Source organism: Clinocottus analis, unplaced genomic scaffold, assembly GCF_023055335.1.
Source record: "Clinocottus analis isolate CAN_PGR_092001 unplaced genomic scaffold, fCliAna1.0.p SCAF_10, whole genome shotgun sequence".
NCBI lineage: Eukaryota > Metazoa > Chordata > Actinopteri > Perciformes > Cottidae > Clinocottus > Clinocottus analis.
Window position 1 is genome coordinate 7,948,927 of NW_027175821.1, and position 12,511 is coordinate 7,961,437.

General features: G+C 38.6%; 1 protein-coding gene across 1 annotated transcript; it reads right to left on the minus strand.

Annotated features, from left to right (window-relative positions):
• Window positions 1–1,929: 1,929 nt before the first annotated feature.
• kif3a (kinesin family member 3A) lies at window positions 1,930–12,399 on the minus strand. Its single transcript, XM_068585522.1, has 17 exons — window positions 12,247–12,399; window positions 11,511–11,781; window positions 11,091–11,235; window positions 10,578–10,662; window positions 10,268–10,373; window positions 9,657–9,796; window positions 9,322–9,519; window positions 8,986–9,160; window positions 8,807–8,905; window positions 5,142–5,298; window positions 4,828–5,008; window positions 4,394–4,504; window positions 4,075–4,200; window positions 3,736–3,789; window positions 3,531–3,599; window positions 3,260–3,390; window positions 1,930–2,942 (listed from the first exon to the last, which is right to left on the minus strand). The coding sequence occupies exons 1-17, from the start codon at window positions 12,250–12,252 to the stop codon at window positions 2,894–2,896; spliced, it is 2,103 nt and encodes a 700-aa protein (XP_068441623.1). The 5' UTR covers window positions 12,253–12,399; the 3' UTR covers window positions 1,930–2,893.
• Window positions 12,400–12,511: the final 112 nt, after the last annotated feature.

Here is a 12,511-nt window from a genome sequence, read left to right on the forward strand (position 1 = left end):
TGTTGGCAGCTATCACTAGCAATATTTTACTGAAATTATTTTAAGTAACATTAATTCGATCAATTAAATATATTTTTTGTTCATTTTATTTCAACAATAACACAATAAATCTTCGTAATATAAGAATGAGAGTAAAAAGGAAACTGAAGCAGGACTGGAATTGTCTCTGTCAGTCACCGTTTCCTATTTCTGATGTGTGGGAGACAGCAAGACGCTTGACTCAAAATATATCCTTTTACCTTCCTATCCGTCATTTTGACTTGTCACCACAGAAAAAGCCCATGTGTACCTAAAAATATTAACATCAATAATGTCTGCCTTCTGGCTCACTGTCGACCACTTAAAATAAAACGTAAATTATATCACACCCTTAGACATTAGAAAAATCTTCATAAAATGTCAAGACACGGTGATGACGAGCATGGTGAGTGTTGTTGATAAGGGATTAGCAGGTAAGTATTAACGCCATGCTCCATGTGGAACATAACAGATACAAATCATCCGTTGGCCCTTATTTGGTGACTTCCTCTGACGTGTATACTGTGGTCTTAGTGTTAGGATGTCAATATATAAGTGGCAAATCGGAGTGTGTAGGTATTCAACTTCTCTGCACAACCTCCCAGCGCTGTACCACGGTCTCTTTCAAAGACATGAAGAACATTCAAAGTCTTACATTGATGATGATGGTGACAATGGTCTGCGCAGTACCCTGGTCACGATTACACTACAATGATACTGTAGAAGTGGTGCTGGAAGAAATTCACCGCGAGGCAGAGCACATGAAGAATGAGTCCATGAAAGTGGTAAGAAAACTACAAAACTACACATGGCTGGTTTGTTTATTTTATATTATACTGATTTATATATATATATATATATTGTCATTGAAGGCGCAGTATGACTTTATCAGAAAGATATCATCAGGTCCAAGCCCAACATGTGTGGTATGTTCAAAAGCTTTTCTAATTATTGGGATTATTGTACATGTGACGCTTGTCTAACACAGTAAATGTACACTTGCATGGAACTTGAACAACTGTTTGAGATGCTTTGCTGGTTTCTTTAGATTGAGTTGTGGCTACTCAGACGTGTTAAATACTGCTAATGTACTAATTGTGCATTTCTTTTCACAGAAAAACTTCTTTTGTCTTGCTTGCAAGATTCTGGGGATGGAATCAGTGCTCATAAAAGTCAATGCAACAAAGCTCAACCGTCAGTTGCAACTGTTCACGAACTTCACGGTAAAGATGAATTCAATGTGATTGAACATGTCTTTAGCCAGAATTCATAAAATCAAGATGAAATAGCATCTGTTTTAACAATTAATCTGCTCTTTAATGTCAAACATGTTCTTCATTTAGAGTTCAGCTAGATCTTTGTGCACTTAAAACTAAAATGGTCATAATGATTTTGTTTCAGGCTAACCGAGAGTGCGTCCTTGAGTCAAGCGATCAATACAACCTACCAAGTTTTTTTAAGGAGATCATGGAATGTTCCAAAAAACTGCATTTGAGATGAATACCATTTAAAGTATAAGTTATTTCTATTTATTGTGACATATTTATTTTCCTACATATCTTATTTTTGTAGTATTTGTATTTATACATCAATAAATTATAATGGCACAGTGGTTTGTTGTTAAAGTCAATATGTTTCACAGCATGTCTGCTTGGCTATCAGTGATCCATTCTGTGTATTTAAGTAGAACTCTCTGGGTAACCAGCAGTTTTATGCAGAAGAACAACCTTTTAAGACATTGGGCCTCACTTTAAGGTTTACAGACTTTCCAACAGTTGGAAGTGCTATAGAATTTATCGTGGTGATTGCCGTTATGTGTACATCTAACATTAAAGAAGAAAAAAAAGAAACAATAAGAACATATAAATATGGCTGATTTAATAATGAAACTGACCAAGAGAAACAAGAATATGAGATAAAACGTGTAAAATAATTTAATAAATAAAATATCCAGGGGTTTGGTGCATGTAAACATCTGACATACATCATGATACAAAATAAAAGTTAGTTAGCATCTACAGAACGTCAGAAAATAAAGATCTCCACAAAAACCTTATACTAGTGCATTAAACTAAGGCCAACAGTATGTATGATGTATATCAATATTACACAAAGTGTTCAGACTTTTGAAAATAAATAAAAAAGATGACTTGCTTCGATTAGCAAATGGCACGAACATAAGAGCTGGCTGGCATGCATGCCCCTATGCTTCTGACCTCAAGAAGAAAAAAAATGCTATAATGCACTTTATAGTTACATACTTGATGCTACATACCCTGTGCAAGTGAATTAACACCCTAAATCAGAATTCAATTACAAAGCATTCCTATGAGCATGGGCTGTTTCTACTTAGCAGGAAATCTGTAATAAAGAAGTTACGACTTAAATAATGTGGTATTCGTTGAAACACAAAACACGTTTCAAAGGGTATGAATTCAGTTTATAGTTCATGTCCACAACTCTGTTTTTAACAACTTCTTTCAGAGGGTTGGTCATTATAAAAAACAAATGTGTTGTGTGAAACATGGTTATTGGAAATACCTCTTTGGTGTTATAGAGGTGCTTAGGTAAAAGAGCTGTATTTGAACAGAAGCTGCTGCCAACAAAATGTGTTTCCAAAGCTACATCAAAATGTTGGACATCCACAAAGAAGTCTTCCACTATAATACAGATAACAGAGGATAATAAGAGGTCTTACTCCTGTCACAGGTGCAACTCCGTCACATTTAAAACCATATCACCTATACAGTGTATTCAGTTACTCTTTTAAATAATGTTCAACAATTAATTCTTCAGACTTAACTCATGACTTCTTTTCCTAAAGTAACAAGGTAAGTATAGATACGGTGAAACAAGGCTCTCTGCAATACTGCCTTTATTGCAGAAGAGATTCGATCACAGCTTCTGGCTTTGCAGATCTTTTCCTGTGCAGAGATAGGTACATGGTAAGCATTATCAACCACTTTAGAGAGTTTTCAGCATTCTTATTTCTCAGAAAAACAGAATATCGTGATAACGGCAAAGACCATCATGCTAAAGCTTCTTATCCACATTCTATAATTAACTAAAGATACACAGTGGCTGAACATCCATAACCAATAACTCTTCGATTTTGATGAATTTGTGGGGCCTAAATGTTGACTATGAACTTAAGTTGCCGACCACCCCAATTATCTGGTGCACACACAGTAACAGAAGGCTAAAAGGCCTTTGTCGCATTTATTTGTAAAAAGTAGATTACCTTCGGCCAGTCTTGGGTCGGCCACTTTTGCCACTTTTAGAGGTTCTGGGTCTCTCTAGTTTCATCAGTGACTGCCGCATGCTTTCCTCTGTGTAGGCCAGATACACATGGGACAGATCCACCTCAAATGGCTGTGGAATGCGGGGGCATAAGAAGAGAGAGAGAGAGAGAGAGAGAGAGAGAGAGAGAGAGAGAGAGATCAACTATACATTGTCAAGGACGGACGAAAAAAATTTCAGGAACATTAGTTACTGATGTGCAAAGAACTCACATCTTTTTCTTTTTTGTCTGGAGCAGGGGTTTGTTTTCTCATATTGTTGCCAGTGTATGCCACACATTTCTGAAAGACATATGGTACAGTTCAAAGACACACATGTACTGAGAAGTAGTCCTTAACTCAGAGTTTGCACCTTTAAATGTATTTCCGTCGAACTGCTAACAACGGTGTACGCATGAAATACGAAAAGTAAGCTCACCAGCTGCCATTCTCCAATGTCTTCATTCCAGTGCACGTAATTTTCTATCATCTCCTATACAAAAAAACCCATAAGAAAATATAAAAAACGAGAGGCAAGGAAAGACATTGCCACTGATTAAATCAGCTAATATCATGTTCTGTGTGACTGTGCATCATCTTTTCCTCTGGAGGAAGTCCACTGGTGTACAATGTGTGCAGCCTGCTACATATTCATGGTTTAGTCGTTCTATAGGGGTTGTGGGCGATGTGTTTACTGATGTCAGGGAACAATCCAAGTCATGGGTATTTAGCAAAGTCAAAGAGTTATAAAGCTATGAATACAAATACACAATCAGACCTGGTATTCCTGTGGAATAAAGTTGTCGATGATAAGCATTTGGAGTCGCAGCTCTCGACTCAGCTGGCGAATGTTCTCCAGGAGGCCCTCGATCTCTCTGTGGTGCTCTTGCTGTAGATCTGCCATCTAACAAAACACAACAACAGTGAATTAACTTGTTTTGTTCCCCTGATCAATTAAGTCTAACTTCAACCATGGCTTGAGTTTCATAACTTATCAATTAAAGCTTTGATTGAAAAAGTATTTCATAACATTTTTACCGCCCTGCTGCCCTGACGGTACGATTTCTCTCGGTGCTGCTCTTTTAAGTTATGCTTACTTCTGATTTGGCAGCCATCAGCATGGTCCATACTTTCTTCAGCTTCTTGGTCTTTCCTTGAGCCTCCTCTTGGAGACTGGTGTACTTCTCTTCTATGTCCAGACGTTCTTGCTGTTTAAGAAGGAAAGGGATCAGTGATCATGCGCAAGTAAGTAAGCTGTAGTCTGCGGTCATGAGTATGAAATCCTGGATCATATCAAAACAGAACGGACACAAGTCCCATTTGCATTTATCTGAACACCAAGCAAGTGAGAAAGTACCAATGAGCTTCTAACCATATCTTCCAACCACAAAGATGCAGTTGTTTCAGTGAGAATCGGCTGGCGGTTAGATTGATACCTTATGACTGAGACTATGAGGTATCTGATGTCATATTTTGGTTGTAGACAGCTGTTTGTAGACAGCTGGATCTATTGTGGGACATTTATCCATACCTCTTTCTCCTCCAGCTCCCTCCGCAGCTTTTCTGCTCTCCTGCGACGTTCTTCCAGTTCATTGTTGGACTCCTGCAAAAGCTTCTCCTGCTCCTCAGCTTTGGCCAAGAGGTCCACACCACCCACAATGACTTTCTTCTCTAAGGCTGACAATTTATCCAGCAGAAGGTGATGCTCCTGCCTAAGGGGTAGGTAAGAGGAGGATCAGGTAGTGAATGAGTGAATACTATATCACCACATCCAGTACCAACTAAAGAGGACATTGTAGATTATTTGATTTGTATCATCATGTTTAATAAAGTTCCCGGACTCACTGGGCTTTAAGAAGGTCCTTCTCCCTCTTCTCCAGCTCTGCTCTTGCTTTGTTCCTCTCCTCTTCCTCCATGTCCAGCTTGGCCTCCAAGGCCTTTCTTTCCTCTTCAATCTTTGCCTGCATCTCCACCATCTTGTCTGGGGAAACCTTCTTCCTCCCTTGTGAGACACACAGGGAACCATGGTCACGTTAATATACGGGTTGTTTTCAATGTATGCATCTTCTTATACTATTTTACTTGTCAGTGTAAAGGTTAAATAATATAAATGCAGGTTAATTATATCTTGTGTTTTTTAATCAGCATTTGGGTTATTTAATATATTTGGTTTAAGATTACACATATACTTAAAATGAATGAAGAGTGGGTGCCAGTGAGAGGCAGCTGCCAAAGTTCTGTCTTGCTAATGCACAGAATTAAATAATTGTTAGTGTAAGCAAAATGTGAAAATAAGGGAAACTACATAAAGTGCAAGATTCTTCTAACAACATGGTGGCTATGAAAAGGAAGAGACACATGGATGGTAGTCATATATGGACAAACAGCGATCATCATACAATAAACCTGTTATCCAGTTAGTCAGAGTTAGTGAAAAAGCTACTGAAACACACGGCCGCCATCGTGATAAGTTGTGCGAGTAGGGACACCATTGCTACAGGACAACAGCACTATGTAGATTCTTACACCAACCTCTTTCCTCTTGAATTAAGAGGTGTATAGCAAGTCAGACAGGCGGCATTTGCACCAGGAGGAGGAGAGAGAGAGAGACAGAGAGCAACACATTACAGAGTGATCCTAAAAGTCGTATGACGACACCACACGAGTCGAACACCACATAAGGGACCAGGAGTGGGAGTAAGTCAAACAAAAAAACGAGAAGTCTCAGTAATGATAACAATAATAATAATTAAAAAGAAGTAGTGACAGTGGATGGACATGAGGCAAAACAATATATGAAACATCGCTTTTGAAACACGATGTGGATGAAATAAGCGTTTGAGGTACAGAAGTTACAGATTACACAATGCAGCGTGGCAGAGGTGTAACATGAAACTGGGGACAGGAAATCCGCATGCAGAACCAGTCTAGAATGTCGAAACTGTGTTTATTTAGGTTATGCTTGGAGAAAAGTAGAAGAAAGTCGACATTAGATTGTAATATTCAATTGAACTGTCCAACAGACCCAGTTAAATTAATGGATCTGTCCCAAGACATCTTTATCAAAACACTGAGAACCTTTGCAATCACTTAAAAAATATTTGGGACATGGTCAGGAAGAGTGGGGGGATCCAGGCTGTGGGAAAACATGAGTGGTACAGACACAGGAACGTATTAAGCCCTTTTTCACACATGCAGTTTTTTATTTGATCGAAAATACGTAGCAATTTTAATTTGCATTTTGATTTGATTCTCAATATACAAATAGTGGCCATTACGGGATACATATGATAAAAAGAAAAGATGTATGGACATCCTTTAATAGGGGGCGTGTTGCTTTTATCCAAGGACCAGAGGAGAGAGAGCAGCGCGACTGAGACAAATCAATGAGTTATGGAGCAAAAATAATATTTGATATGGTCAGAGACACAGATCCCAACACAAACTGCTTTACTCCTTTTGTTTTTACCTCTCACAATGAAACCCTTTACATACAGTGTGCGCTGCATCACTGCTTACCAGAGAAAACTGAAATTCACTCAGACCATTTCGCGAGAAACAAACGAAATAACATTATGTATTTACCACAAAAAATGCATGTCTGTATGCATCAAGAATTCACCAGCCTCAATGATCTGGTCCATATTAAACAACAAAAGATGTAATTAACGGCGTGGAAAAACTACTGTCCAAAAAGGGTTATTTCTTTTTGTCCACAAGGTAACAATTTAGTTTTCTGCATCGAACTACCTCTACAGTGAGTATGGCTAGGAAGTAGTGAATGAGTGAAAAACTTTAGGCTCAGTTTATATGATGCACCAATTATACCAAAGCAAATGTATTGCATGGCATTAAGTCAGATTCTGAGCAGAGTGCGCTGCAAAAAAACAAATAAATATTAAATAATAAAGGTGTTTTGCAAGTTTTTGGCATGAATAGCTAATCTCAACAAAGCGTAAAAAAAGGCTTTCATTTATTTAATTAAATTAACGTTTCATGCAGGCCTTCTGCATTAGGAATATCATGTGCACCCATCTTGATAAGGTTAATAACCTCACAACTACTTTTAAGAGGAAATACTACGAATGACTGAACCGAAGAAAACCCATTACAAAAACCGCCTACATAGATACACACACGGCAAACTCACTTTTTTTTCCCTTCTAATTATCAACACATCTATCGAGTTGCTCTCAATTTTCAACTTTCATTTATGCCAACAAAAAATATCCTGGTAACAGACATTGGTTGAGAAAGCCTGTTGAAGCTAAAAACATCATGCATGCAAGCCAATAAGGAATTAAAGATTTAAAAAAAACACATTTTTTTCTTTTCCATTTATAAGTAAAGCAATCTGGTCATTTTTAATTTATGATGACATTGATATGGAACATTTATCAAGCGAAGCTACAGATTGTTTTGACAACCATTAGAGATACTTAAGCAGTGACAAGCAACCCAAAGCACTGCCTCTGGTCAGCAATCAAATAAAAGATAAAAAGCCACTCAGCTTCAAAATATGGTTTGATCAGTTAAACAGCCTGCACAGTATGAGAACGGATTAATCTGAATCCTTGATGTCATTATTCTGCAACTTCATGTCCTCTGGCAGTGATTCCATCATGGTATGAAAAAAAATTCAATTAGTCAATACTGACCCGACTTAACGTGAATTTTTTTTCATGAGGTCAGTGGTAGTGCGTACCTCCCTGCCTTACATCTATATTCAAAACCAGCAAATTTTACAGGATCCATGTGTGAAAAAGGCTCAAGTTTGTAGACAGGTGGGTTGGTAAAGCAGAGTGCTGCGCCAACTCACTATTCTGAGGATCATCCTCAGTGAACGGTGGCACTGAGGAGGATCAGGCAAATTCTAAACTATTGCTGCCGTTGCTACTGTCTGGAAGAGAAGCAGAGGAAGCCCCCGCTCAGTTTGCGAGGCGAAAAGCAAATACGTGCTATACGACAGTCCAACAAATGAGGCAGCTGCAGGTACACACATGCAAACTGCAGATACAGCAGAACACCGTACTCACAAAAGATGAATGTATCGGTTATTATTCATTCAAAATAATGACAACTAGGAAATCTAGAGATCTAAGTATAAAACACCGGAACATTGTGTCAGTATTGCAACACAAGGGAATGACTAGTTTAGTTTCCACTTTAAAACAGAAATGGGCAAAAGGTGAGGAAAGGGAAATTCCAAAATGAAAAGAGTGTTACGCATATCAAAGCCTGTGAAGAGAGTAAAGGCTAAATGGTGAGATAAAGGCAACTTTAGCATGATAATTATCTGAGGAACTGAATGCTGACTCAATACAATTAAGAGATTGAAAAAGATATCTCCAAATGTTACAGATTTTTATCCGACCGTTTACCAAAAACAGAAACCACTGAACAAAAAAAACAAACTCTGGCTGCAAGCACGTAAAGATTGCATCAACAAATGTTCAGTAATTTGCTCTGATGCACACAACTCCATGTGTGCACAAATAACGAATTCTTACCTCTCTTTTTCCTGCGGCCTTCTCCTGCCACCCCTCCTTCATCATCACCTTCATCCATCTCTTCTGATCCACTGCCCTCTGAGCCAGAGATCTCTTCACCTAAAATCACACAAAACCTGTAAAAAGACAGTCTTGGGGAAAAAAAGATGTAATCCAAACAGCATGATTATATTTACTACCTTCCACCAGTTTCTTCTTTAGCTCCTCAATCTCCTTCTGAAACTGGCGCAATAGGGCATCCTTAGGATCCTCATTGATCCTGGCTTTGTTCTTGATGTTTTTAGCCCTATTAGCATAGCGTAGGGTACTGATGGTTTCATCGTAGTTATAATCTGCAGGACCTATATTTGCACACTGGAGGAAAGAAGTATGTCATGTAAAAGTGAGTCGAAGATGTCAAAGTTGGGTATGGTAAAATGCTTGGGATTTCCAAATGCTGAGAAAATGTTGTTCTGCACATTTATTGCCGTCTGAAATTATGTATTTGTTGCTCAAAACAAAACGCTCCACTCTACCATCATGGTCTTGGAGTTTCCTCCCAATGAATCCTGCAGCAGACGGGTTAGTTTAGAGTTCCTGTAGGGCACGTGAGTGCTCTTGCCGTCAACCAGGGCAGAGATGACGTTGCCCAGTGTGGAGAGAGAGAGGTTGATCTTTGTTGCTTCCTTTAAACGCTGACCTGTGGCTCCAGTCTTGCCTTGTCTTTCCGAGCCCTGTAAAGGTAGGGTTGCAGGTTAATTGGTGATGGTCAGGTGGATTATGGAAGAAAAGACAGATGCATATATTGTAGTCACATACGCATCATTTCATTTTCAAGAAAGTAGTTTAGTTTTTACTCAGAAATACATACTGCAAGATCAACCAGATGAAGCTTTCCCATGCGAACATGCTGGTTTCCATCCACACCCTTCTCACTGCATTCAATGGTGATGGTGAAGATAGCGTGAGAACGGGAGCTGTGTTCATTCATGTTTGTTGCTCCGACAGACCCTTCACACAGTGAAATATAATTTAATTAAACAACATGACTGTATGTGTGATAACTAACTCAGGAACTTTAATATCTGGTCTGAATTTCAACTTTTCTCTGAACATTATAACATTTCCATTTAAGCATTTTTTTTTTACAATTTAAAGCACAAGTATGCACAAGTAGTCTTAGCACAGAATCCCATTGCTTATCAGTTTGAACACTTTGCATTTTAAATCAAAGGCTGATAAAATAAAAAAAAAATACAGTAAATCTATGTACATCAATTAGCTAAATTCACACAATATTGTGTACACGGATGCAAACACATGTACTGTAAGTGAAAAAAGAAAGCTACTAAAAAATGTCACAAAGGCCTGTGCTGTCTTAAATAAATATAGAACTTGTGCAAAGGGGACTGATATATACAGATACAACAATGATCTTGATTTTGGGGATATCATTTTCTGTCTGTCAGTTATTCCGCTTACGGTTTTTGTGGCCCATCGTCATAATCCTGTCCATGTCGTCAGCATTGTTCACAACGTAACCAGAGAGGTCTTTGATATACACACCAACATCTGGTCTTTCTTTCACCTGGGATGAAAAATGTCAACTTTACCATAAAAAAACTGTTGTCGGCATCAAACAGTTAATACAAGCAAATCTATTTAGCCCTCTTCTGCAAGCTTCCTGTTTGGAAATATGACTGTTGTGTCCTTTATGACAGATCTTCCAAGACCTTATTGATATGAATCATTGAAGTCTATGATTTAGTGTTAGTTTTAAGTTTAATTTTACCTCCAGCCTCTGCAGTTGGTCCTTGCCCAACAAGTCTCGCACTTCTTCATTGTAAATCTCCAGGTACGAAACACGAACCAAAAACCTGTGGAAGTTAAGTGTGTGTGTTTTTTAAGTCAGATAAATGCAGAAATGTAAAGTTGCAAATGGAAAAAATGTTTCTGTGGATCTTTTTATTCTGCCTGTAAAACCAAAAACCTGATTGATTTTTTTACTTAATCAAAAGGCTTGCCTTTTGTTAATTCATTAAGACTCATTCCCACGAAACTCTTGCTTTAGAACAAAACCAAGGCAGTTTACCAATAATAGTATCAAGCTCTGTCCAAAGATCACTTTATTTACAAATATTGCTTGTTGGTCTGCATATAATAAAACTGAACAAGATACCAAAGTTTTCACTTATATTGACACTGAATTACACACTGGAAATAATCAGAAAGACTAATTATGTGTGTAGACAATATATTTGTAGCTTATTTTAATAAATGTTTGCCAGATTGGTTGCTTTCTTACCTTGTGTCACCTTCTGCCTTGGCAATGTGACCAAAAACATGAGCAAAGGAGTTTGGGATTATCCCTCTGAGTTCTGGCACTGCTCTCACACCCTCCATGGTGAAGGTTTTTCCTGTGCCAGTTTGCCCGTATGCAAAAATGGTGCCTAAAACGGATAGCAGAGCAAAAAAATCCCAGTTCCATTTATAATGTAGAATATGAAGATTTAAGACAAACTTCATATTATTATTTATCATATTGGTCAACAATTAAAGCACACATTTGAGGATTAGATGTAATAGAGGAAACAGTGTATGTTTGAGTGTGTGTATTAAAATGCCTCTAACAGCTGATTGAACAGTAGTCATTACTGATGATGCACATTCTACAGCAATGGTTTATTATTAACAAAACAAATAACTTGTGTTACATTAAACGTACCATTGTATCCCTCTAATACTGAGTCAACGATGGGGCGGGCAGTGAGATTGTAGACATCCAGCTGTTTGCTGTCTGGTCCAAATACGGTGTCAAATGTGAAGGTCTTAGGAGGCTCGTGGGGAGTCTCCAGTTTGTTGACTGTTATGGTCCCACGGATTTCGTCCACAATGACGGCCTGTTTGTGACTCATCATCTTCTCTTTCTGGTTGAAAGGACGACATCTTACCACCACCTTGACGTTATCGACCTCCTGCTTCTCAAGCTTATTGCTCTGAAAGAAAACAGGCCACAATGAGAGGCAGCTCATGCAATAGTATGTAACAATTAGCTAGCTAACTAGCGACCCTTTGAGCCGATTAGCTAGCTTAAACGGCCCAGTCAAAACAAAGCTAGCTAATGTTAGTGTCTCGCCGTCGTGTGTTGGTCGGCATTTACTGACGTTGACGAGAACGCCAGTTACCTGACGTTACCTGACATTACCTGACTACCACAAACATGGACCAGAGCATTTTGTTTTAGCAATTCATCCGCGCTGTCAACATTTGTGCTATTTGATTTGAGGTGATTGCCACAAAAGAAAACCTCACGGAGTGTCCACTGTCCATGTTGAAAACTGGTAAAAAAAATAACGATGCTAACCGGTTAGCATCACATCAGTGCGGTCAAGGGAGGAAGGGAGGAGCCCCTCTGCAAACAAAACAAGAAAAATGCAAACAGGCGCTTCGCGTCGACTTACCGGCATAGTTGAAATGCAGAAGGGAAATTAGTGCATGTATAATGACAATTAAACGTTTGTAAGGTTTTGTTCATGTGTTATTTGTTATCCAAATAATGTCCAGCGCAGTGCCCATATCAGAGGCTCACATCCGATAGCTTGTTGTCAGGTCTGTCCTACTGCGCATGCGTTAAAGGCGGAAGAAGGGAACGGGTCTTCAGTTGAATGGTTAAAGTAACGGCTGCATTGTAGGATACTAAATCGTAGTGTTCATACGTGTAATATA